At 38.6% G+C, this 26803-nt stretch overlaps 1 protein-coding gene across 1 annotated transcript in view; it reads left to right on the forward strand.

Moving 5' to 3' along the window:
* Positions 1-13206, forward strand: part of dnajb5 (DnaJ heat shock protein family (Hsp40) member B5) — a 44910-nt gene extending 31704 nt beyond the window's left edge. The window contains exon 4 of the mRNA XM_073064337.1: positions 10843-13206. Within this exon, the coding sequence (XP_072920438.1) occupies positions 10843-11076 (234 nt within the window). The 3' untranslated portion in view covers positions 11077-13206. The remainder of the gene's footprint in view (positions 1-10842) is intronic.
* The last annotated feature ends 13597 nt before the right edge of the window (positions 13207-26803 follow it).

Here is a 26803-nt window from a genome sequence, read left to right on the forward strand (position 1 = left end):
GCGAAGAAGTGATGTTATTTCCAATCTGCATCGACAGTGCTCTCCCGATTAGGAAGTCAAAGATTCAGTTGCAGGGGAAGGTACAGAGGCCCAGGTTTTGAAGCTTCTTGATAAGAACTGAGGGTATGATTGTGTTGAATACTGAGCTGTAATCAATAAACAGCAGCCTGACGAAGGTGTTGCTGTTGCCCAGTATTTATTCTCAGCTTGTTCCCCAAAAATACAGGATTTTGCTCTTTGTGCACATTAAAACTGGTTTTAAAACAGACCAGGGATATATATGTGACCTAAAAAGTTGGTTAGGTATGTTTCTGTCTTAAATTTTGTAAGTATTGGAACATCATACAATAAGTAGTTCCTACAATTTGCAATCTCAGTCAGGATTGTTCATTGTATAAAATGAGTCAGAAGTAGGATTTTTGTTATTACAAAGCATCCATGTAAATAGAGTTGAGGTTTGGATCATGAAGCTTAACAAAAGGGTAAAAGCAGAACATGGGATGTGTAGAAAGCTGGTAGTACTGTACACATGTCCTCTGTTTGATGGTTTCTAGTAGTGGGATGCCCTGCATCTATGTTTTTGTTTATGAATTTTTATTCAATTCCTACTTGTGCTATATTGCGGTTGGTGAAACAGACTGGTGTTTTCTTTCTTGTTGTGTATAGTATTTATTCTAAAATATAATTGTGCAGTATATCAATAATGTAAAGTGGGTAAGGGCAAAACTGACAATTAATCTGAATGTATTGGTGGTTGGGTGGTGGTTGGGTGGTGATTGCCTTCACTTCTGTTCTATATCAGAATCTGCTTTATTACCACTGAAATGTTTTGTGAACTTTATGCAAGACAGAAAATTTTGTATAAGTTGCAATAATAAATAAATAGGACAAAAGTGGAATCATACGATAGTGTTCATGGGCTATTCAGAAATCTGAAGGCAGAGAAGTTTTTCCTAAAACAAGGAGAGTGGGACCTCAGGCTCCTGTACCTCCTCCCTGATGGTAGTAATAAGAAGAGGGCATGTCCCAGGTAGTGAGGGTTTGGCATGATGGATGCCGACTTCTCAAGACACCGCCATTTGTAGATGTTCTCAATGGTGGAAAGGGTTGTGCCCATGATGGAGCTGGCTGAGTTTACAGCCCTCTGCTACCTCTTGTGATCCTGTGCATTGGAGCTTCTGTATTAGGCACTGATGCAACCATTTAGAATGCTGTCCAAGATACATTTATAAAATATTACTAGAGTCTTTGGTGGCATATGTACCAAATCTCCTCAAAGTCCAAGTGAAGTATAGTCACTAGCGTGCCGCCTTCATGATTACATCAGTGTTTTGGGCCCAGGATGGATCCTTTGAGATGTTGGAGGCGGATACAATAGGGTCTTTTAAGAGACTCATAGATGGGTACGTGGAGCTTAGAGAAAATACAGGGCGATGCAATAGGGAAATTCTAGGTAGTTTCTAGAGTAGGTTGCATGGTCGGCACAACATTGTGGGCCAAAGGGCCTGTAATGTGCTGTAGTTGTCTATGTTCTATGAACTTGAAACTGCTCACCCTTTCTACCATTAACCATTTAATGAGGATTGGTGTATTTATTTTCCCTGACTACCCCTTCCTGAAGTCCACAATCTATTCCTTAGTCTTGCTAATTGAATGCAAAGTTGTCATTGCAGCACCACTCAACCAGTCAACCTATCTCCCTACTTGTCACCATTTGAAATTCTGCCAAAAACAGTAGTGACTTTGGCAAGTTTATAGATGGTGTTTGAGCGGTCCCTAGCCACACAGTCATGAGGATAGAACAGTGGGCTAAGGTCAAAGACAGAGTTTCAGAGAGTTACCAGATGCTGTGTGGATTCGCAGATGTGTAGTTTTATTCTCCCTCTCAAAGCATCTCACTCTGCCTTGAAACATTCAAGTGACCATAATCCTTAACTTTTGGTAGGTTTAAGATACATAAATACTTTGATCCCCAAAGGAAATTACAGTGTCACAGTAGCTTTACAAGTGTATAGATATACAATGTTAAAAGAGAAGTAAGGAGAATAAATTTTTTTAAAAAAGTTACCATAAACAGTCTAACAGGAGGGGCTCATCACTTCCCCAGCTATAGGTTGACTCATTATAGAGCCTTATAGTCGAGGGTAAAAATGAGGGTAGGATTCATTCTATCTTGTATAAAAATAAGTGTTTTGATTTCTTTACTAAATACTTGCTTCTGAGACACAAAACTTTGGATTCAAATTGGATAATTCATGATTTCTCACTTGGGAAATCATAAAATCAAGCATTGCAAAACTTTAAATAAACATGGGAAACAACTGCTTTTCCAGTGTATTCCTCCAAAATTTCCAAAAAATTACTTGGTTATTTTCTTTTTGTGTGTGTGAAGTTACAGTGAACAAGTTGTCTGCCATTCTTGGCTATATTATGGCATAGTATCTCATGGCTATTAAATGCTCAAGTCAAGTCAAGTTGCTTTTTATTGTCATTTCGACCATAAACTGTTGGTACAGTACACAGTAAAAACGAAATAACGTTCCTCCAGGACCATGGTGCTACATGAAACAACACAAAACTACACCAGATTACAGACCAGATAGGACTCCATAAAGTGCACAAAACAGTGGAGGGCAGTACAATAATTAATTAATTAATAATAAACAAGACATTAGGCACAGTAGAGGACAAATTACAATATTATAATAATAAATGATGTAGATGTCAGTCCAGGCTCTGGGTATTGAGGAGTCTGATAGCTTGGGGGAAGAAACTGTTGCACAGTCTGGTAGTGAGAGCCCGAATGCTTTGGTGCCTTTTGCCAGACGGCAGGAGGGAAAAGAGTTTGTGTGTGGGGTGTGTGGAGTCCTTCACAATACTGTTAGCTTTGCAGGTGCAGCATGTGGTGTAAATGTCTGTAATGGTGGGAAGAGAGACCCTGATGATCTTCTCAGCTGACCTCACTATCTGCTGCAGGGTCTTGCGATCCGAGATGGTGCAATTTCCGAACCAGGCAGTGATGCAGCTGCCCAGGATGCTCTTGATACATCCTCTGTAGAATGTGGTGAGGATGGGGGGTGGGAGATGGACTTTCCTCAGCCTTCGCAGAAAGTAGAGGCGCTGAATATCTACAGGAAATTCCAAAAGGGATTTTCAAGCTTCATTACCTAAATTCCAGACTGGTTAAGACAGAGCTGCAAAATGGTGGTGCAGTAATGTAGCAGTTAGCACATCACTTTACAGTGCCAGCTGTGAGATTGAGGTTCAGATCCCACCACTGTCTGTCTATAAGTAGTTTGTGTGATGTCACATTTTACCTGGTTGCAGTGGATGACCATGACTACTTCTGTGCCTCGTCATGCCCTTCGCTCGCCACGTAGCGTTACAGAACTGCCTTCCTGGCCATTAGATCTCACCAGGACATGAAACCCGTCAGCTACCCTCACCTGGTTTACCCCACCTGCTGAAGTGCTGTATTGGGATATAGTGGTTGTAACATGCAGCTACTTGGAGCCACAGGTGAGAGCTGAGTCCCCAGTGGAGACTAAAGTTAACATTCAAAAGGATTATCAATACCCTAATTCTTTGTAGCTTCTAACTTGTTGAAGTGAAATCGTTTCATTTTTCACTCCCAGCATTCACTCCCACTGAATGCTTAAAACCACAGTGAGCGAAACCATTCTGAATTCTCTCACTGCTTATTTCTTGCCAGTTATCAGTAACAAAAATCACTGCTTTTTGAATACAAACACATGCAACTGACGCTATTTAAAAACTTCACTCTAAGCACAGTGTAGAATCTAATGGCCATATGTGCATGTGACTGACGCTAGTTCAGCAATAGTCTTCTACCTCAGTTAATCAGCATATTGTCCCAAATAAACAAAGGGAAATCTTGCCTATTTTCGTGATTTGTGTTTGTTCTTTGAGTTGTCCCAAGTGAGCGGGTGCCCTGATTAACCAATGTCCTAATTAAGTAGAATCCACTGTAACATTTATTTGACTTTCAGAAAGCCTTTGCTAATATGTATTTTATGGAGTTACCTAGAATCCTGTGATCAATAGGAACTATGAACGCTTACTGATTGGTTCCAATACTGAAACCATAGGTTCTCATAATATTTGTCCTTCTCACTGGAAGCATGTTACTATTATCTTCAAAGTTTGATCCTGAGTTACTTACTGTTCACTGTCTTTGTAAATGACCTGAGACATTGTGCCAACACAGTCCATGCAGAAATTAATACAAGATTCAAATAAAATGTAAGAAAATTAAGGTGCTGGGGAAAGTTTTGGATGTATTTGGGTACTGTATGAGTGAGGCTGTACAGAATTTTGGAACTGCAGCTTTTTACTTAGTAAGTTGCTGGTCAGATCACTTCCAGAGTCCACTGTTGTGTTTCACTATCCTGAGTAATATAGTTGTACTTTCCTACCAATGTTGCATCACTGGTTGGTGTCACAAGGAGGGGTCTCAGTATTACTTCAAAATCAAGGACAGTAGTAATCTGAAGTTCACTTTACTGGAAGTTAATAAATATTCAGTCGGATGAAATTTTCAAGATTGAGTATCTTTTTAGATGAGGATTGTTGGATGAATTTTTGTGCGATCATGTAATATACAGATGAATTGTTATAAGTGTTTTACTCAGTAGCAAAAAGTTGAAAATGTGCAGTTGTTACAGTAACTGGGTGCTTTTCTTGTACTTTTTTTCATCTTCCCTCATTCATGGTACTAATCCAATTCAAATTGAAATGAGAACAGAAAAATACAGTATTGTACTCTATGTGCATTGCAGCTTAACGTAGATATTCCTATATTTTGAATAACTATTTCTGAAACTGTCACACTTCTGAAATAGTTATCACAAATACAAACCAGTATTCTCGCAGGCAGTTTTGTTAGAACTGTTGCAGAGGGTTTAGTTTGGAAAGGGAATGGGAACCAGAGTACAGGCCAATTTTGATGACTCTGGGCATGTACTCACTGGAATTTAGAAGAATGAGGGGGGGGGGGGGGTCTCATTTAAGACTTGAGGGCACAGCCCCAGGATAGAGGGGTGTTTATTTAAAACAAATGCAGAGAAATTTCTTTCAGCAGATGGTGTTAAATTTGTGGAATTTGTTACCACGGGCAGCTGTGGAGGTGAGATTGGTGGGTATATTTAAGGCAGAGATTGATAGATTCTTGATTGGTCAAGGCATCAAAGGTTCTGGGGAGAAGACTGGGGAATGGGGCTGAGGGGGGGAGAAAAAGGATCAGCCATGTTTGAATGGCAGAGCAGACTTGATGGGCCAAATGGCCTAATTCTACTCCTATGTCTTATGGTTTTATTTGAAACATAGATTAAAAACAAATTTGTCACCTTCAGATGAATATATTTTGAATTTTGACAATTTATGTCAAGCAATTCTAACTAGGTCAGGAGCTTAAAGAGGCAGATTAGAAAAAGGGACCCAGTTTTCAGAGGAAATAAGAAACAAAATGGGAAATTTCTTCATATTTCAGGGATGCAAGAATTGAATTAGACAAATCATCCTCAAAGCAGATTAACCATACATTGGATATATGGTTGGTAAACCTGACTAAATATGCTTATTCAAAAGATAATTACAAAAGGGGAAAGATCATTTATACTTTATCTGTTGAGAACAATTCTGTCTCTAAAATGATGAAATTATTCAGTGCTTATCGTCTGTACTATTATTTTGAAGCTTAAGTCATTTTGAGTGAAACCAGATAGTCAAAACCAGTGATATTTGGACAGATTAAATTTATACACCATAATTCTTCTACGATAGCTTCACTTGCTGCGGAATCTATTTAATTGTTCCATTTAGGCAGTGAAAGGTTGTATGAGGGCATTATTCAATCATTAAAACATTTAGACATTCGATGGTTTGGCTTCAGATAATTCTCTTTTTCAATGACACAGCCACATTGGAGTTCTGGTCTTCATTGCTTTTGAAGCAATGGGGCCTGATCTTACTGGAACTAACCTATATCTTTTGTTCACAACCCTCCCTCAACCCACTTGTCAGTACTGGTAATTTCCTTTTGTAGCTATATGGCCTCTCAACATTGCTGCATGCCCTTTATGCAAGGTGAAATAAAGCAAGCCACAAGCAGCAAATACACAGCTGATGGCAAAAAGCCAGGTTCCTGTCCATAAGCTACCCTTATGGCTTTCTCAGAGGTCATGCATTTTGACTGTTCTTGATATTTAAAATTAATTATATTTTTACTAACATTTTAACATGTTACAGAAATTTATTTCAAATATTAATAAGTTTGGCGGTGCATCAGCTACCACTGAAAAATCATAATTCAGTCACCAGACTTCAGTCCTGATCTTGGAGACTGTCTACGTGTTCTCCTTTTGACCATGAAGCTTTTCCTCTGAAGTCACTGGTTGCCTCCCACATCCTAAAATGTGCTGATTAGTTGGTTACTGTAAACTGCCTCAAGTACAGGTGGTGGTGGTAGTAGAATCCATGGGAAGTCGATAATGTATGAGAGAACGTGTTACTGGAAAATAGTTAATAGCATAAATTCAATGACCAAATGGCTGGTGCTCATGTTATGAAAAGTATGAAAACCACATCTTTTCATACTTTAGTGAAAATTATCTCCCCTATTTAAATGAATGACACTGTGCTGGATAATCCCACTGAAGATAGCATAAGCTTGAAGAGACCATAAATGTGCTAATGATCCTGACTTTTTTTTAAATTGCCCCACCACAATTTTATGTCCCTGAGTATTATTAACTCACACTTAACTGGATTAAATTCCATGTGCCACATCACTCTCCAACCAATCTGTTTTGCTGCATCTTTAGACAGCCTTTTTGACTAATACAACTCCACCAACCTTCATCCAAACATACAAATAATCTTCACTTTTACCCATGTCATTTCAATTCAAGTTTAATTGTCATTCAATACATGCATGAATATAGACAATAGACAGTAGGTGCAGGTATATGCCATTCGGCCCTTCTAGCCAGCACTGCCATTCACTGTGATCATGGCTGATCATACACAATCAGTACCCCGTTCCTGCCCTCTCCCCATATCCCTTGACTCCGCTATCTATAAGAGCTCTATCTAACTCTCTCTTGAAAGCATCCAGAGACTTGGCCTCCACTGCCTTCTGGGGCAGAGCATTCCACATATCCACCACTCTCTGGGTGAAAAAGTTTTTCCACATCTCTGTTCTAAATGGCCTACCCCTTATTCTTAAACTGTGGCCTCTAGTTCTGGACTCACCCATCAGCGGGAACATGCTTCCTGCCTCCAGCGTGTCCAATCCCTTAATAATCTTATATGTTTCAATCAGATCCACTCTCATCCTTCTAAATTCCTGTGTATACAAGCCCAGTCGCTCCAATCTTTCAACATATGACAGTCCGGCCATTCTGGGAATTAACCTTGTGAACCTACGCTGCACTCCCTCAATAGCAAGAATGTCCTTCTTCAAATTTGGAGACCAAAACTGCACACAATACTCCAGGTGTGGTCTCACCAGGGCCCTGTACAGCTGCAAAAGGACCTCTTTACTCCTATACTCAATTCCTCTTGTTATAAAAGCCAGCATTCTATTAGCTTTCTTCACTGCCTGCTGTACCTGCATGCTTGCTTTCATTGTCTGATGTACAAGAACACCTAGATCTCGTCGTACTTCCCCATTTCCTAACTTGACTCCATTTAGATAGTAATCTGCCTTCCTTGCCACCAAAGTGGATAACCTCACATATATCCACATTAAACTGCATCTGCCATACATTTGCCCACTCACCCAACCTGTCCAAGTCACCCTGCATTCTCATAACATCCTCCTGACATTTCACACTGCCACCCAGCTTTGTGTCATCAGCAAATTTGCTAATGTTACTTTTAATCCCTTCATCTAAATCATTAATGTATATTGTAAACAGCTGCGGTCCCAGCACCGAACCTTGCGGTACCCCACTGGTCACAGCCTGCCATTCCAAAAGGAATCGCTACTCTTCGTTTCCTGTCAGACAGCCAATTTTCAATCCATGTCGGTACTCTGTCCCCAATACCATGTGCCCTAATTTTGCCCACTAATCTCCTATGTGGGACTTTATCAAAAGCTTTCTGGAAGTCCAGGTACACTACATCCACTGGCTCTCCCTTGTCCATTTTTATAGTTACATCCTCAAAAAACTCCAGAAGATTAGTCAAGCGTGATTTTCCCTTCATAAATCCATGCTGACTCAGACTGATCCTTCTACTGCTATCCAAATGTGTCGTAATTTCCTCTTTTATAATTGACTCCAGCATCTTTCCCACCACTGACGTCAGGCTAACCAGTCTATAATTCCCTGTTTTCTCTCTCCCTCCTTTCTTGAAAAGTGGGACAACATTAGTCACCCTCCAATCAGCAGGAACTGTTCCTGAATCTATAGAACTTTGGAAAATGATTACCAATGCATCCACGATTTTTAGAGCCACCTCTTTAAGTACCCTGGGATGCAGACCATCAGGTCCCGGGGACTTATCAGCCTTCAGACTCAACAGTCTATCCAACACTGTTTCTTGCCTAATATAAATTTCCTTCAGTTCATCCTTTACCCTAGTTCCTTTGGCCACTATTACATCTGGGAGATTGTTTGTGTCTTCCCTAGTGAAGACAGATCCAAAGTACCTGTTCAACTCATCTGCCATTTCCTTATACAGCCAAATGAGACAGAGTTACTCCGGGGTCAAGGTGCAAAACACAGTATCAACAGTCACACACAGCACAAAGCAAATATAAAATAGAAAAATACAGCCAAAGTCAAGCCATCCCACATGGCTGAAATCTGCAGATGACACAACAGAGCTTGTCTTCTGCTGAGCAAAAACAGCGGTGGGCAGGGACAGCCTGGAGGCCATGCTGCACCGGTTCCGATGCCTCTCTCCAGGCAGCTGCAAACAAGCAACACCAAGGCTTGAGGTGCAGAGACCAACTGAATACTGCTGAAATCTGCAGCCGACCACAGTAGAGCTTGCCTTCTGCCAAGTGAACACTTGAGGGAAAGAGGGTGTGGGCAGCACTGAGTCCAGTCTGGATGCCGCACCTCACTGTCCCCAGTGAATGTGTTGCCTCTGACATCTCTCACTTGGCCACTGTAAACAGGCGACACCATGGCCTGAGGCCTAGTCCTCGCTACTACTGCCCTGCTCTTGGCCAATTAGTGGATCGAACTTGTGATATTCCACATTAACAATGTCCAAAAGGGTCTTGCAATCACTAGAAGAGTGACCGCTATTAGACTGTAGGCCTCCTTCAACTCAAGCAGCAGCACAATGCACAGTACTTTCATGTTCTTAAGATTCAGCAGGATCTTGTGATCATTAAAAATACATTTAAATATTCAATGACCACTTTATTAGGTACACCTACATAACTGCTTGATAATTCAGCTAATCATGGTGGCAGCAATTCAAAGCATAAAAGCATGCAGGCATGATCAAGAGGATTAATCGTTGTTCAGACTAAGTATCAGAAGGGGAAGAAATGTGATCTAAGTGGCTTTGATCATGGAATGAATAGTGCCAGCTGGAGTGGCTTGAGTATCTCAGAAATTCCTAATCTCTTTGGATTTTCATGCACAATAGTCTCTTGAGTTTACAGAATGGTGCGAGAGCTAAAAAAACATCTAGTGAGTGGCAGATCTGTGGTGAAAATGCCCTGTTACTGAGAGAAGTCAGAGGAGAATGACCAGACTAGTTCAAGCTGACAGGAAGGCAAAACCTTGAAGTAGATGAACGGTAGCAGCAGAAGACCACAAACGTACCACTAAGTGGCCACATTATTAGGTTCATGAGGTAATTAATAAGGTGGCCGCTAAATGTAAACAATATTGCAAACCACTACCCTGCATCTCCTAACACCCATCAAGTCTGCCAACACTCTTCAGATTCCAGATACCTTTAATCGTTTTCATCAAAATCCTTGAACTATATTTACCACTCTGCCTTAATGTTCTTTAGTTATCCTCTCAAAAACGCCCATCAGATACATGAGATGATTTTACAAATCTATGTTGATTTTTAATTAATTTTTGCATTTCCAAATGAACAGTAATACTGTTCCTTAAAATCTTCAACTTTGTACCAACTAATTTTCATTCTAGATTACTTTATGGTTGTAAATTTTAATCCTGAAACAAAATATGAGTATCCACAATCTATTCATATTTTGCATGTCTGAAGTGGCTTTACTGTCTCTCTATGTCTGTCTCTCTTCACCATGCTTCCAAACTCTGCCATCATATCTTCAAAGATACGTTACAGAGGAATATCAAGTAAAAGTTAACACTAAGCCCATGATTGCATCATACTGTACATGGCAAAAAAAATCTTCAGTATTTCTGAAAAGCCTCTCTACAGGGTGCAACTCCTGTAACTTCAGGCTGAATTATATCATTGTCTTGAAGTCAGTTCATAAGTGATACCCTGGATGCCACAGTTGTATTAATTAAGTATTTGATACTTTAATAATGTAAGCCAATGACAGAGAAAAGGTCATTCTGATCAACAGGCAGCTCTGTTGATACCATGTATTTGTACAGTCATCACAAGTTTCCGTACTAACTATGTAAGCGGAATTTAATCAGGGAGTTTTGGGTAGTGTCTAAGTTCTCTCTGATTGTTAATTCACTGTTTGCTCAGTATTGAACAAGGAACTTTCCTTCAAGGTGATGAATCTGATAAAAATAAATGGATTTCTTCTATTTCATTTTGTATGTATAATTTGTTTAACTTTTTTGTCAGTTGAAAGTACTTCTAAATATCTTAGTATAATGAAATATTTGTTTACTTTCATAGGCCTTGTGTGGTTGTACAGTTAATATCCCTACAATTGATGGCAGAGTGATTCCCCTACCTTGCAATGATGTTATCAAGCCCGGGACTGTGAAGAGGCTGAGAGGAGAGGGTTTACCATTTCCTAAGACTCCAAATCAACGTGGTGACTATATAGTTGAGTTTCATATAAAATTTCCTGACAAAATGCCTCCAACAACAAAAGAAATCCTGAAGCAACATCTTCCCATCTCTTAGAGCTCAAATCAGAGCAATATTTGACATTGTGCCAGAAGTTTGAAGAAACCAACAAGGATCATACATTTTCTAATATAATGCAATATCTTTTAAAGAAAATTATAAGTTATAAAAAAAAGCTTTCAGTTCTTTAATATGCTAAGCCTCATGAGCATAATAATGGTAAGTGGAAAAAGAACTGTTGAATCTGTTGTAGTTTAAAAAATAACGTAACGCATACTGAAATCATTTCTCGTCAGTATTTTGAGGGTGTGGAGCAAAATTAGATTTACATATGTATGTACTTGAAAAGTTATGGTATGGAGATAGATTTCCAAAGCTGGATTTGATCAATGCAGAACAATTAGTGAAGCAGCTAAAAGATCTGCATGGTAAACTAATATTGTAATTTGACAGATGAATTTGAAGTGTATTATCCTTCAACAAAAGAAATGTTAAATAATTGTAGACTAAAATAGTAGTATTAATGCACAGATCAACGCAGTGCCATAGAATGGTGCATTTTGTTTGAACTATGAAATAACTTGAGCAAGTTTACAAAAAAAAATCACTACCAAGAAAATTTCAAGTTTTGTAAAGCTGTATAAAATATAGCATTATTGGTCGTAGTTTTATTTTTACAGAATTGCACAATTTAAGGGGATAAATTACAAATCACATGCATTTGGTCCAATTTTCTGGAAGCAATAGAACCAGTCTACATTTAATAGCTCTCATTTCAAGCAAGTTAGATTTTGAGAAGCCATATGTACTTCAAAACTTAATACAAAGGTTAAAACTGTTTTAAAGTTTAGTTACTTTTGGTGATGATATATGAACCAAATGCAATATTTCAGAAAAACCAAGCACCATCTTTCAGAGTTGTTTTTGAACAACAAGGCGAGTAGCTTTGGAAGCTGTAGTTCACTGCTTTTAAAACTGAAGCTAGAACTCCTACATTTGGGAAATTTATTAAAACTCTTGAGAAATATTTATCCTCAATGTTTATCACTGTCAAATGTCCGACTTCGTATTTTCCTAATTTTTTGTGTGAATCCCTAAATATGCTGTTGTATTTCTTTCCCCCAACTTTCTGCTAACAGTCACTGCAATTCTTTTACCTGAGATAATAAGACTTGTTTTAAGTTTCTTGTTTTATGTAATTTTATGAATTATGCCACTTTTTATTCATCCAGCTTTTCCTTCAATACCATATAGATTTGGATATTGGGTTTTATATTCGCCTTTTCAGTTGGACAGTAATCCTCATTTGAGAAACCTGTTTGCAATATTCAGACCATTATTCTCCATCTTAAGCAAACTACTGGCTCCTGTCCAATGATCTTTAATTTGTTTAGAGATTTAGTTTATTTTCAGTCATTTATACTAGTGCCATGGCTTAAATTAGCACATTCAAGACCTGGTCAGTAGTTTCAAAGCCTTGCAGAGCAAGGAAATGATGTAAGCAAGGGAGGAATTTATTCTGGGCAATTTACAGTCAAAATGATTTTACACTTTGCTTAGTACCAGCATCTAAGAGGCTTTCTGTCCATGTATACAATAATCTTGTGATTTTGTAAACTCCTTTCTTCAGGGAATGCCCACACTAGTTCATTATTTTATCAAAGCAGAATTATTTATGATTGCTTTGTTTACACCACTCCCACAATCAAATTAAATTGCCAATTAGAGAAGGAGAAGTGCAATCAGTACTCTTTGCGTGCATAAGACTGCATAACTATGGCCTATGAATCTGTTCATTACTGTGAAAATCTCTTAAATTTGTGAATTTTAACGAATAGTTCATGGTTCTTCATTACCAGTAGAAGATACTGTGCAGCTTTCACCACTTGGTAATTTCTAAACCGGCCTTTTGCAAATCTAGTAAAATTGACAAGAAGCAGAGTGCCCCTTTACACTGGTATTTTGTAACAAAACTTTGTATTGTCCTAATAGGAAAAGAATGAAAGTATAACAGTGCTGCTTGAGGAAGAATGTTGAACCTTATTCTTGAATATTTTTATTGATTTTAAATAGACTTTCAAAAGAGGAGCAATCTGCATTGTTCTTGTTTTTCAAACCTATAAATTCACTGTTTTAATACTTCATCTGTACTTCTAATTCTTAAAAATAAACTGCATTTTGACTGAAGTTTACTCTTCTGCTTTTTCTTTCGGCAATTATTTTTGTACCAACAGTTCAATTCAAATTACTTTTAAATTTCATAATGGATTATGTTCATTATTTCTGTGAAAGATGCAGGTTGATCAGTTTTTTTTAAAAGAACAGCCTCTTTAAAAAAAAGTTTACAAAGCAGAAGCCAAAGCTCACCTCTACAGTTTTCAAATAAATCATGTCATTTTGTGTAATATGCTCTCTCCCTTTTACCAAATACACAAGGGCAAATGATTGGGATTGATTGATTCAATCATAAAATAATGAGAATGCATTGGATTTGCTTATTATTCAACTTTGTTTTCCAAGTTCCCTTTATTTTCTAGTCCTGATGCAGGGTCTCATCCTGAAATGTTGACTATCATTTTACTTCTTCAGATGCTGCTTGACCCACTGAATTCACTTGTGCCTCCATTATTATATTCGTGCCCCAAGGTAATCATCCTTGAGAACAGAGACAGAATACATACCATACATTGATGTTATTCAGTGAAAATATCAAGAAAATGGAAACCATTGTTCCTTAGAGCTTCACAGCAAGAATTGGGTCCAACCATAGTATGTCTTCTTGTAAATGAAAAGCCCGTGGAAAGTAATTGAAAATTCCTGAGATTAACCCATCTCAGATCAAGGAAATTTAGAATGAGTTAATTATCTCTTAGCATATTTTGGATGAAGAAGCAATAATTCATGTAATTCATGGTTCTTTTAGTTGCAATCTGATTTAATTTCCTTGGAAGGTTCAAAATGCAGTTTTTTGGATATCCATCTTTGTTGGTTAAGAAGCAAATCAATCTGAATCAATGACAGCTGGTTTCAATGAGAACACACATCTGCTTCTGTTTGGTCAATCTAAGTTACCCTGCACAGTTCTTACAATATTTAATTCAATCTGTTGTTACCGAAATTTGATTTCATAGAATGAATGTTGGTCTACTACATATCAGCACATTCTGTCAAGTGAATCCACTGCCACCGGCAGGGGAGATGGCATGACCTTGTTCAGAATAGCCAACAAAGGGCAGTGAAGAACTAATGGATCCTCACCCTGTTCATCCTTGTTCAAATTCTCCAGCTTTGTTTTTGGGCACTGTACCAGTATCAGAATCAGGCTTAACATCACCAGCATATGTCATGAAATCTGTTAACTTTACAGCAGCAGTACAATGAAATACATGATAAATAAATAAATAGAAAAAACTGAATTACAGTGTGTCTATTAATTAGTTAAGCTAAAATAACTGGTGCTATTACTGAATTGCTGAGTATTTGCCTTCAGGATTCTGTACCTCCATCCAAAAGTAACAATGAAAAGAGGGTATGTCCTGTGTGGTGGGGTCCTTAATGATGGATGCTGCCTTCCTAAGGCACCGATTCTTGAAGATGTCTTGGGTACTACAGAGGCCACTACCCATGATGGAGCTGACTAATCTTACAATGTTCTGCAACTTACTTTGATCTTGTGCAGTAGCCCCCCACCCCCAGACAGTCAGAATTTTCTCCATGGTACACTTGTAGAAGTTTTTGAGTGTTTTAGTTAATAAAATCTCCTCAAATTCCTAATGAAACGTAGCCGTTGTCTTGCCTTCCTTATAGCTGCATCAATATGTTGTGTCCAGGTTAGGTCCTCAGAGAGATTGACGCCCAGGAACTTGAAATTGCTCACTCTTTCCACTTCTGATCCCTCTATGAGGATTGGTTTGTGTTCCCTCTTCTTACCCTTTTTGAGTCCAAGATCAACTCTTTGATCTTGCTAATGTTGAGTGCAAGGTTTTGCTGTGACACTACTCAACTAACAGGTATACCTTGCTCCTGTATGCTCTTTTGTTACCATCTGAAGCTTTGCAAACATGGTTGTATCATCAGCAAATTTATAGATGGCATTTGGGTTATGCCTAGCCACACAGTCCTGGGTGTAGAGAGAGTAAAGCAGTGCGCGAAGCACACATCCCTGTGATGTGCCAGTGTTGATTGTCAGCAAGGTAGAAACGTTATTTCCAATCGGCACAAATTGTGGTCCGCCAGTTAGGAAGTCGAGGATCCAGTTGCAGAGGGGGATACAGAGGCCTAGGATCTGTAGCTTTTTGATCAGATGATGGTGCTAAATGCTGAGCTGTGGTCGATATACTGCATCCTACATTGTCCAGGTGATCCAAGGCTGCATGGAGAGCCATTGAGATCATATCTGCTGTAAATCTATTGTGATAGACAAATTACAGTACAACTATGATGAAAGTTACTAATGATATCATAGATATGACAAATGTGATCTGTCTTATCTGTAGTTTTTGGAATAATTGAGCATGCATTCTACAAATTCTGCCTGCAGACTGGGACTGTATTTGGCCTAGTTCCTTCATTACTGAACATAATTAGAGAATCACCAGCTTTGGTTTCTCTTCTTACACTTTCCTGATAACTGTAATGACCTACCTCCCAGCCCCACAAGAATCTGTCTTGGTCCCTTCCTGTTTCTTGTTTGTGTACAACTCATCAGTAATATCATACAGAGACTTACAGTTGTATCGTACCCTTGTATTCAAATATAGATTATCCAATGTCCAGGTGGATGAGCAGAAATGTCCTCTAACTAGATATAATGGGAAAACCAGATTGTCTACTCTGTTCCCCACCTACCTATGCTATCTATCTGAAACTGATCTCAGTTGTTCGCTTCTGTTTGCTCCTGAGTTGTGTTTCTGACCCGTTAAAGCCGCTTATTTCGACCTTTTGGTATAATACCGATTTCTGCCCCACAGTAGACTGGTTACTGCTGAAACCTTTATTACTTGACTTTTTCAAGTGGAAGTTTCTGCTGCCTTTATCCCAACTCGCACAGTGCAGATTACCATCTGATCAAAGATTTTTACAGTTCTTCACATGGTTCAGTGTCAATTTTTGTTTCTGTAGAACACCTTGGGATGTTTTGCTAAGTGTAAGTTTCTATACATACACCAATTGTTTTTGTAACTTGCTATCAATTTCAGGCACAGAATTGGCTTGGGAGGTAGGAAGCAGAGGATGGTGGTTGAACATTGTTTATCAGAACAGAGGCCAGTGTCACTGTCCAGACCCTTGTTATTAGTCATTTTTATAAATGACTTGGATGCAAGTACTCAAGGCTTGATCAGTAAGTTTGCAGATCATGTGAAATTAGGATGTGTTGTTGATAGTGAAGGTTATCATAGATTACAGGGGTATTTTGACCAAAGTTCAAAGTAAATTTATTATCAAAGTACATATATGTCATCGAATACTATCCTGAGATTCATTTTCTTGCAGGCATTCACAGTATAACAATAGAATCAATGCAAAACTACACAAAAACAAAAACTGGCAAGCAAACATGCAAATACAAAGAGAAAGAAATAGTAATAATAAATAATACTGAGAACATCAGTTGTAGTGTCCTTGAAAATGAGTTGATAGGTTTTGTTCAATGATCAAGTGTTGTGATGAGTGAGGATGTCCATGATGGTTCAGGAGCCTGATGGTTGAAGATTAATAACTGATGGACCTAAAGTTCCAGTACCACCACCTATTAGTTGCAGCGAGAAGCGAGTATTGCTTGGACGGTGGGGGACATTGATGATCAATGCTGCTTTCTTATGGCAGCACTCTGTGGGCTTTTTCTGTGCTGAACTGGGCTGTATTCACCACGTTTTGTAGGGTTTCTATTCTTGAGCACTGGTGATTCCACACCAGGCCATGATGCAACCAGTTAGGATACCTTCCAATGTGAATCTATAGAAATTTGTCAAACCTTTAGATGACAGTTAACAAAGTAGGCTGAAGGGTAGCAAATGGATTTCAATAGAGAAAAGTATGAGGTGAAGCATTTTGGAAAATCAAACTAGCATAGGACTTGCACTTTGAATGGTAGGGTACCAGGGAGTCTATTGAAGCAGAGGGACTTAGGGATACAAATGCATAATCATCGTCACAGGTAGACAAACTGGTGGTAAAGGAACTGGCCTTCATCAGGGCACTGAGTATAGGAGTTAGGTCATCATGTTGAGGTTGTAAAAATCATTTGTGAGGCCTCATTTGGAGTATTGTGTACAGCTTTGGTCACCCTGTTATAGGAAAGATGTGGTTTAACTGGAAAGAATGCAAAAAAGGTTTATGAGGATGTTGCCAGGACTAAGGGCCAGAATTAGAGGGAGAGGTTAGCCAAGCCAAGCTAAGTCTTTATTCCTTGGAATATATGAGAATGAGGGCCAAAGGTAGTTGGTAGACTATAGACTAATTAGTTTTTTCAGACCTTGGGCATGGAAAAAAATTGCCACTGGGTGATATTTGCATGCTGGTTGATCTTGTTCATTTTTCTCTTCAAAAATATTCACTCAAAACATCTGAAGATGGAGAACTTTGCCATTTAATCTTGTTGTCTATCAATGATGAACAGGCATAATGTTTCCAGTAATTACATTCTGGGGTACTCTGTAGGGATGTTGAAGTGGCAGAAACTCTATAGTAAATAAGCATGCTTTCTCATTTTCTAATTTTTCAGTTTTCTATAAAAATATTTCCCTTCATTTGTTAGAAAAAGTATGTTTTCTACTTTTATATACAACACCCTACTTCATACAAAATAAATGCTAGAAGTTGAAATCCCAAGTTATCCACATAGAGTTATAGAGAAGTACAGCAAAGAAACAGGCCCTTTGACCCATCTGGTCCATGCCGAAGCTATTTAAACTGCCTACTCCCATTGATCTGTACAGGGACTATAGCCCTCCATGCCCCTACTATCCATGTACCTATCCAAACGTGGCTTAAGCATTGAAAGCGAGCTCGCGTGCACCACTCGTGCTGGCAGCTCATTTCACATTCTCACGGTCCTATGAATCAGAATCAGGTTTATTATCACTGGCCTGTGACATGAAATTTGTTAACTTCGCATCAGCAGTTCAATGCAATACATAATCTAACAGAGAACAATGATAAGAAAATAAAATAAATAATAATAAATAAGTAAATCACTTATGGTATATATATATTGAATAGATTTTTTAAAATGAGCAGAAACAGAAATACTGTATATATTTTTTAAAAATGAGGTAGTGTCCAAAGATTCAATGTCCATTTAGGAATTGGATGAGTGAAGAAGTTTCCTTTAAACTTCTCACCTTTCACCCTTAACCCATGACCCCTGGTTGTAGTCCCACCCAACCTCCGTGGAAAAAGTCTGGTGCATTTACCCTTTCAATACCCTTCATAATTTTGTATACCTCTATATATATATATATATATATATATATATATAATTTACATACATGTGCATACAATTCTCCAAATTTATTATGTGTTGTTTCATCAAGTTTAAAGACAGAATTTCCCCCATTGCTGTTGAAGATAGGAGGAAAAAATGCATTTATGTTAAGCTATAACATCCCAAAATACTGATGTGATGGTATGCAAGAAATTTGATGTTTTTTAAATTGTAATTTAGTGTTGTCCTAAATCTGATGAACCATTCTAAAGCACTTCAGAGAAAATGATTAGGCATCAATGACTGAAGAATTGGGAGAACTGCAAGATATCTTGTTGGAGTATACTTAAGGGCTTATAACTATAGGTTCTCCTCTTGGGGTGAAGTAGAACAATTAGGACGGAAGAAATTTCTTCATTCAGAAAACAGACCATTTGCAATTCTCTATCACAGCAGACTGAGGATGTGCAATCAATTAATATATTGAAAGCTCACACTTATAATTTTGGGATATCAAGTTGGGTTTCTGGTTGGAAAGTAGAGTTAAAGCAGTTCAGTTATGATCCTGTCAGATGCCAGGGTCATGTAGCCTATCAATCTGCTCTATCATTCTAGAGTTCTAGTGATCTTTATTTTTCATAATCATAGTTTGTCAAGTATTGTTGAGCATTTGGGTCCAGTTTTATAAAATTTCTCTGTGCTATCATGTGCAGCAGGTATCATTACCACCACAAAGGGTTCCATTTTAGAGATACAGAGCAGAACAGCCCCTTCCAGCCCAACAAGTCGCACCGCCCAGCAACCCATCCATTGTAAATTTACTTGTACTGTATTATGTCTTCATTTTCACTCCATTTGCTCCTAGCTACTTAATATACTGCCCTTTTCAATGTTCAAAGTGATTTTATCAAAGTACATACAGTGCCTGTAAAAAGTATTCACCCTTGGAAGTTTTATGTTTTACAACATTGATTAAGAGTGACTTGATTTGGTTTTTTTTGACAATGGAATGATCAACAGAAAAAGATTCTTGTGTCAAAGCGAAAACAGATCTCTACAAAGTGATCTATATTAATTACAAATATAAAGCACAAAATAATTGATTGCATAAGCATTCAGCTGCCCCACCCACCTGAAAATGACACACCAAATCATCACTGGTGCAGCCAATTGGTTTTAGAAGTCACATAATTAGTTAAATGGAGATCTGTTTTTGGAGACCTGTGTGCAGTCAAGGTGTTTCAATTGATTGTATTAAAAATACATCTGTATCTGGAAGGTCCAGCTGCTTCTGAGTCAGTATTGTGGCAAAAACTACACCATGAAGACAAAAGAACACTCCAAGCAATTCCACATAATGGAATTGAAAAGCAAAGTCAGGAGATGGATACAAGAAAATTTCCAAGTCAGTAAATATCCCTTGGAGTACAGTTAAGTCAATCATCAAGAAATGGAAAGAATATGGCACAGCTGTGAGCAGGCCATCCTCAAAAACTGAGTGTGCAAGAAGGGAACTAGTGTGGGAGGCCACTGAGAGTCATATGACAATTCTGGAGGGGTTACATGCTTCAGTGGCAGAGATGAGAGACTGCACATACAACTGTCGCCCAGGTGCTTCACCATGCTTTGTGGGAGAGTGGCAAAGAGAAAGCTGCTGTTGGGGAAAAAGAACTCTCATGAAATCTCGGCTAGAATTTGCCTGAAGGCATGTGGGAGACTCTGAAGTCAGCTGGAGAAGGTTCTACGGTCTGATGAAACCAGAATTGAGCATTTTGGCCATCAGACTAAACACTGTGTTTAGTGTAACCCAAACACGGCACATCATCAAAAGCACACCATTCCTACTGTGAAGCATGGTGTTGGCTGCATCATGCTGTGGGGATGCTTCACTACAGCAGGCCCTGGAAGGCCTGTGAAGGTAGAGGGTAAAATTAATGCGGTAATATACAGGGAAATCCTGGAAGAAAACTTGATACAGTCTGTAAGGGAACTGCAACTTGGTAGAAAAATTGTATTCAGCAAGACAATGACCCCAAGCATAAAGCCAAAGCTACACAGGAACGGCTTAAGAACAACAAAGCCAAGTCAGAGTCCGGAGCTCAATCCAATTGAGAATTTGAGGCTCAACTAGAAAAGGGCATTCCCTCACGATTCCCATGTAATCTGACAGTTTGAACAGTTTTGTAAAGAAGAATGGGAAAAAATTGAGGTGTCCAGATGTGCTAAGCTGATAGAGATCTATCCACGCAGATTCAAGGCTGTAATTGCTGCCAAAGGTGCATCTACTAAATATTGACTTGAAGGGGGTGAATACTTGTGCAATCAATCATTTTGTGTTTTATATTTGTAATTAATTTAGATCACTTTGTAGAGATCTGTTTTCACTTTGACACAAAAGTGTCCAAAAAAAAGTCAAATTAAATCCACCATGATTCAATGTTGTAAAGCAATAAAACATGAAAACTTACGGGGGGGGGGGGGTGTGATTACTATTTATAGGCTCTGTATATACAGTACCTCCATTTTCAACTCTTGAGATTTGTTTTCTTGCAGGCATTTACAGTAAATACAAGAAACACAAATTAAAGCACGTACCTCTCCCAGAACTTCTAAAGAAACATAGAAACGTATCGAATGCTACCTGCTGTAAACTCTATTATGATGGTTCCAAGTAACACCAGCAGGGGATGCCCTGATGCTCAGCTTGAGGAGATACCATGCCGACAATCTTAGTTATTCAATATATTATTTCTTTGTAGAGAGAGAGGGAGAGAATATCCACTGACCACATTGTTCCCTCTGGCTCTCTGTAAAGAGCAGGGCTTTCAATCAGGTGGATGAGGAAGCAGTGGAGGATTTATACAATATTTTATTTATTCGTTTACACTAAATTGCCTTCAGTATCCAGAGTACCTACCGGTAGTTACAATGAACAGATGTAAAAAAGCGAGAAAAACAACCTGGAGGAACTCAGCAAATCGAGCAGTATGTGTTGGGGGTGGGGGTGGAGGTGATGCATTGCCTTAAGCACTGTATCAACCTGAAGTGTTGACAAATCCACCTGTGATGATATTGGGCTGGATGTCCACTAAGTTCTGAATTCAAACAAATATCTGAAGCCCTATCCAATATAGATTCTAAAGCTACAAGTACCCTCACTAAAGGAAGGTTATACTGTAACCACTTACTCTTCAAAGCAATATCACTTCCCTGTTTATCCTACACAGCAATTTTAGCTGCCAATACCCTCTTTTTGAGTGATGGACTCCCACCCCCAACAAGAAAGAGATACTTCCAGTTAACAAAGTAGTTCAAATAGAGTTAATTTATTTTTAGTGATGCACATTTAAATTTAGATACAATTCTTAAAGCACATTTAAAACTCGGAGGATTTCTATCTTGTAAAAGATTTTCAAATTTTGAATGATTTCCAAAACACAGGTACAATTTCTATCAGCACAGGAGTTACTTGCTTTACACCAATGACTATGTGGTTAAGTACAGCTCCAACACCTTACACAAGTTTGCTGTTGTGGGCTGTAGTATCAAAGGTGGTGATGAATCAGCATACAGGAGGGAATTGAAAACATGGCTGAGTGGTGCAATAACAACAACCTCTCAATCAATGTCAAAAAGACCAAGGAACTGATTGTAGACTTCAGGAGAGGCAAGCCAGAGGTTCATGAGGCAGTACTCATTGGAGGATTAGAGGTAGAGAGGGCAACAACTTTAAATTTCTGGGTGTCACTATTTAAGAAGACCTGTCCTGGACCCAACGTATAAATATAATTGTGAAGAATGCACAAAAACACCTCTACTTCCTCAGGAGTCTGTGGAGAATTGCATGCTATCAATATAGATGCATGGCGGAAAGTGTACTGACTGGCTGCGTTACTGCCTGGTATGAGAACACCAATGCCTTTGAGTGGAAAATCCTACAGAAGGTAGTGGATTTGGCCCACTGCATCACAGGTAAAACCCTCCCAACCATTGACCACATTTACATGAAACGTTGCCGTAGAAAAGTAGTATCTATCATTGAAGATCCTCACCACCCAGGCCCTGCTCTTGCTGCTGCCATCAGGTAGAAGGTACAGGTGCCTCAGGACTCACAACAGCAGGTTCAAAAACAGTTACTGCCCTCTCCCATCAGGTTCTTGAGAAAAAGAGGATAGCTACACTCATTTAAGTAGTCTTTTATCTTATTATTTCATGCTTGTTATTTATTGCTGTTTATTTATGTCTGCATTTTCAGTTGTTTACAGTTACTGCTCTATAGATTTGCTAAGTATGCCCACAGAAAATCCACCTGGATTGGGGAGCATGCCTTATGAGAAAGATTCAGGTTGAGTGAACTTGGCCTTTTCTCCTTGGAGCGACGGAGGATGAGAGGTGACCTGATAGTGTATAAGAGGATGAGAAGCATTGATCATGTGGATACTCAGAGGCTTTTTCCAAGGACTGAAATGGTTGCCACAAGAGGACACAGTTTTAAGGTGCTGGGGAGTTGGTACAGAGATGTAAGGGGTAAGTTTATTTTACACAGAGAGTGGTGAGTGCGTGGAATGGGCTGCCAGCAACGGTGGTGGAGGCGGATACAATAGGGTCTTTTAAGAGACTTTTGGACAGGTACATGGAGCTTAGAAAAATAGAGGGCTATGGGTAACACTAGGTAATTTCTAAGGTAGGGACAAGTTCGGCACAACTTTGTAGGCCGAAGGGCCTGTATTGTGCTGTAGGTTTTCTATGCTTCTAGAAAAAGAATCTCAGGGCTGTTTGTGGTGACATGTATGTACTCTGATAATTAATTTTGCTTTGAACTTTTGAACTTAGAAGCTAAAAAGACATACCAACAAGTCATCTGTCATAGAAATTGAAGGCAGAGGAATGGATTCTACTCACCCCATCTTTCTGTCATTCTTGTCAACCCTTGACCATTCCTATCAAGCCTGACTGCTCTCTTAAATTTATACTGACTTTTGACACTTGGGAGACTTCATACAGATAGTCTAAAAGCTTGTAGTAACAAAGATCCCAAGCACCCACAATTAATTCTGAGAAGGCTGTCGTTATGAGTACATGAATCTCTCAATTATTGATAGATTAGCAATTTGATGTGCTAAGTGATGATATCAAACTGGTCTACAAGCTTCCTTGAACTAAATAACTTAATCAATGTTGTCTGGATTGATGCAGGCCCCATTGTCTTGCACTACACGTCTTGGGCTACCAGCCCTGTGCCGTGGGCCTGGAGTCCGAGTCTATAGACAGTATTATTTGTTTGCAGCACTGTCCTTTTAACTGATTACTATCTGTGAGTACATTAAGAACTGTTGGTTATGACAAGAGCTGAACAAATAATATTGGCTGGTGGTTTAACTTAGTCAAAAACAACTTTGATTTCTAGAACTGACAGCTGCTATGTAAAAAAGCTGAGCTTGATAAGAGGCCCCCCCCCCAGCCCCATATAGTGAATATACATTACACTTACCCCTCCCTCCAAGATACAGCTTGACCCTGAGATCCTCCAGCAGATGGTCTGTTGCTCCAGATTATAGTATCAGCAGTCTCTTGGTGCTCTGTAAAAGATTTACAGAGAATTTGAATATGGCAGTTTAGCGAAGGCTGTAAAAATCAAATAGTACTGATAGCATAACACTAACATATTTCTTTCTGTGCTCACAAGCACAGCAGAGGCAGCTCAAAACTGGACAGCAATCGTGACACTGGAAGAACTTTAAACACAACTGTTAAGGCATAAGGCAAAACACTTAGTTAGAGGTCATATTGCATCTATTTAGAGCCCAGTCAGGGTTTCTTTGCAACTTCACCTCTGCAACATCATGGTAATCTCCTCAACCTTTCCTAGTATGGTCATCTTTTATGTAATATGGTATTCAGGACTCTAGTTACAGCCCAACTAAAAATGAATAGGATTCTACTAAAACCTCCCTACTCTTTTATTGTGTGTGTTGGCCAATAAACAGAAGTATACACTCAATGGCCCCTTTATTAGATACATCTGCACACCTGCTTGTTAATGCAAATATCTAATCAGCCAATCATGTGGTAGCAACTCAAAGCATGAAAGTAGGCAGACAGGGTCAAGGAGCCCAGTTTTTTTCCTACATTTCTAAGTTTGAGTTTGGATTTATATAGGGGACTTTTAGGAGGCAGAACTTTTGTAAAGTAAATTGGGAGAGGCTTAAGGTTTTATGTGATGAACGTCTGTCAGGGCCGAACGTTGAGGGTGACATGGATTCTTGTAATGAAAGGTTATGCATTAGAAGTGATTCCTATTAAAAAGAACATTAATAGGAAAACAGCTGTACCATGATGGACTAAGAAGTGCGCAGAGGGAATTAGTGAGAGAAATAAGGCATTTGGGAAAGGTAAGAAGTATCACTCTCCAACTGACCTTATTAAGTATAAAAGGGCCCAGCCGTGGTGAGGAAAGTGGTGAAGATTGCTAGAAAGGTTTACTATCATGATAATATTGGAAGGGATATCAAACTTGAGGATGTTTGGGGAATGATTAAGAAAATGGGGGAATTCATTAGGATAATAATATTTCAGTATTGATTGATAAGGGTAAAATGATTGATAAAACAGGGAAGGTTGAGTTACTGGCTAGGTCATTTGCTGCAATTCCTAATCAAGTTAATATTGGTGAAGAGGTTAAATAATGTAGAAATGAGGTTCCAATGAACACCCTGACATGTTGGAACTCAGCTGTAGCACTGATAATACTACTGATGAAGAGTTTACTTTGTATGAATTTATGAAGGTGATTAGTAATTCAGGCCAGAAGTCAGAATCATCTTTATTATCACCAGCACGTGTCGTGAAATTTGTTAACTTAGCAGCAGCAGTTCAATGCAATACATAATATAGAAGAGAGAAAAAATAATAAATAAGATAAAAATAATAATAATCAATAACTAAGTAAATCCATTACCATAAATGCATATTGAATAGATTTTAAAAATGTGGAAAAAACAGAAATACTGTATATTAAAGAAAGTGAGGTAGTGTCCCAGGGTTCAATGTCTATTTAGGAATCGGATGGCAGAAGGGAAGAAGCTGTTCCTGAATTGCTGAGTGTGTGCCCCCAGGCTTCTGTACCTCCTACCTGATGGTAACAGTGAGAAAAGGGCATGCCCTGGGTGTTGGGGTCCTTAATAATGGACACTGCCTTTCTGAGACACCGCTCCCTAGAGATGTCCTGGGTACTTTGTAGGCTAGTATCCAAGATGGAGCTGACTAGATTTACAACCCTCTGCAGGAAAGAATGACATATGTTATTGTATGATTAGACATATGACTGCCAACTCTCTTGAGATCATTTTAAAGGTTTTGAATCATATTTGGAGGTTAGGTCATTGTGGAAAATAGCAGCAATAGTGCCTTTTCCAAAATCTGAGAAACCCCTGTCAGATCCTTCTAGTTGTAGGCCTTTATCGTTTACATCTCATTTAGGTAAATTTATGGAACGTATGGTAATAGAGCATTTGAATTGTATTGAGAGATGATACTGTGTTCTAGCAGAGTGGATTTCAAAAGGGTAGAATAACATTGGATTAAGTTCTATGTATGGAAGATGATATTAGAAAAGCACAGGTAAATAAAGAAGTTGTATCGCAGTTTTCTTTGGTATTGAAAAAGCGTATGATATTTTATGAATATTAGCTTTCAGCAGCTAAAACTCAAGTTATGTGTTTTACGAAGAGGGTTAAGAGGCCTGTACTGTACTTGATTTGAAATTATATGGTCAAATTCTTGAAGAAATGCCGGTGGTAAGATTTCTAGGCATGTGGATAGATAAGAAGCACCATATCAGTAAAATAACTGATAAGTATATTCTTTGGTATCAGTGGGGGTATTCTTTGGGTGCTACATGAAAATCTTTGACCATTTTATTTTTGTTTAATTAGATCTGTTTTCGATTATAGCTGTGTGGCTTATGGTTCAGCTTCATTTTCGAATTTAAAATATTTGGATGTGATACAAGCACAGGCTTTAAGAGAGTGTTGTGGTGAAATAAGGTTGTCCCTGTTTCAGCTCTACTGGTCAAAATTTGCAGGGGTTGAAGTTGATGTTAACGTACTGGATTAATTTGACAGTGTAAAGAAATGATCATCCTGTTAAAGGTGTATTGGAGGACTTTTGGGAACTTTACAAGAATAGTGTTTAGTTTTGGATGGCTGGGTTCTTATGCTAGAATATGGGTTTGTTGGATTATGCAATATATCTGCCTGGTTTTTTCAAATGACGTTAGATTACACAATTTAATAAAGTCTAAGGATTCTGTTGTACCTGAGGATCTGTTGGTTAATCAATATATTAAGGAAAATTATT

This window comes from Hemitrygon akajei, chromosome 13, assembly GCF_048418815.1.
Source record: "Hemitrygon akajei chromosome 13, sHemAka1.3, whole genome shotgun sequence".
Classification (NCBI taxonomy): Eukaryota; Metazoa; Chordata; class Chondrichthyes; order Myliobatiformes; family Dasyatidae; genus Hemitrygon; species Hemitrygon akajei.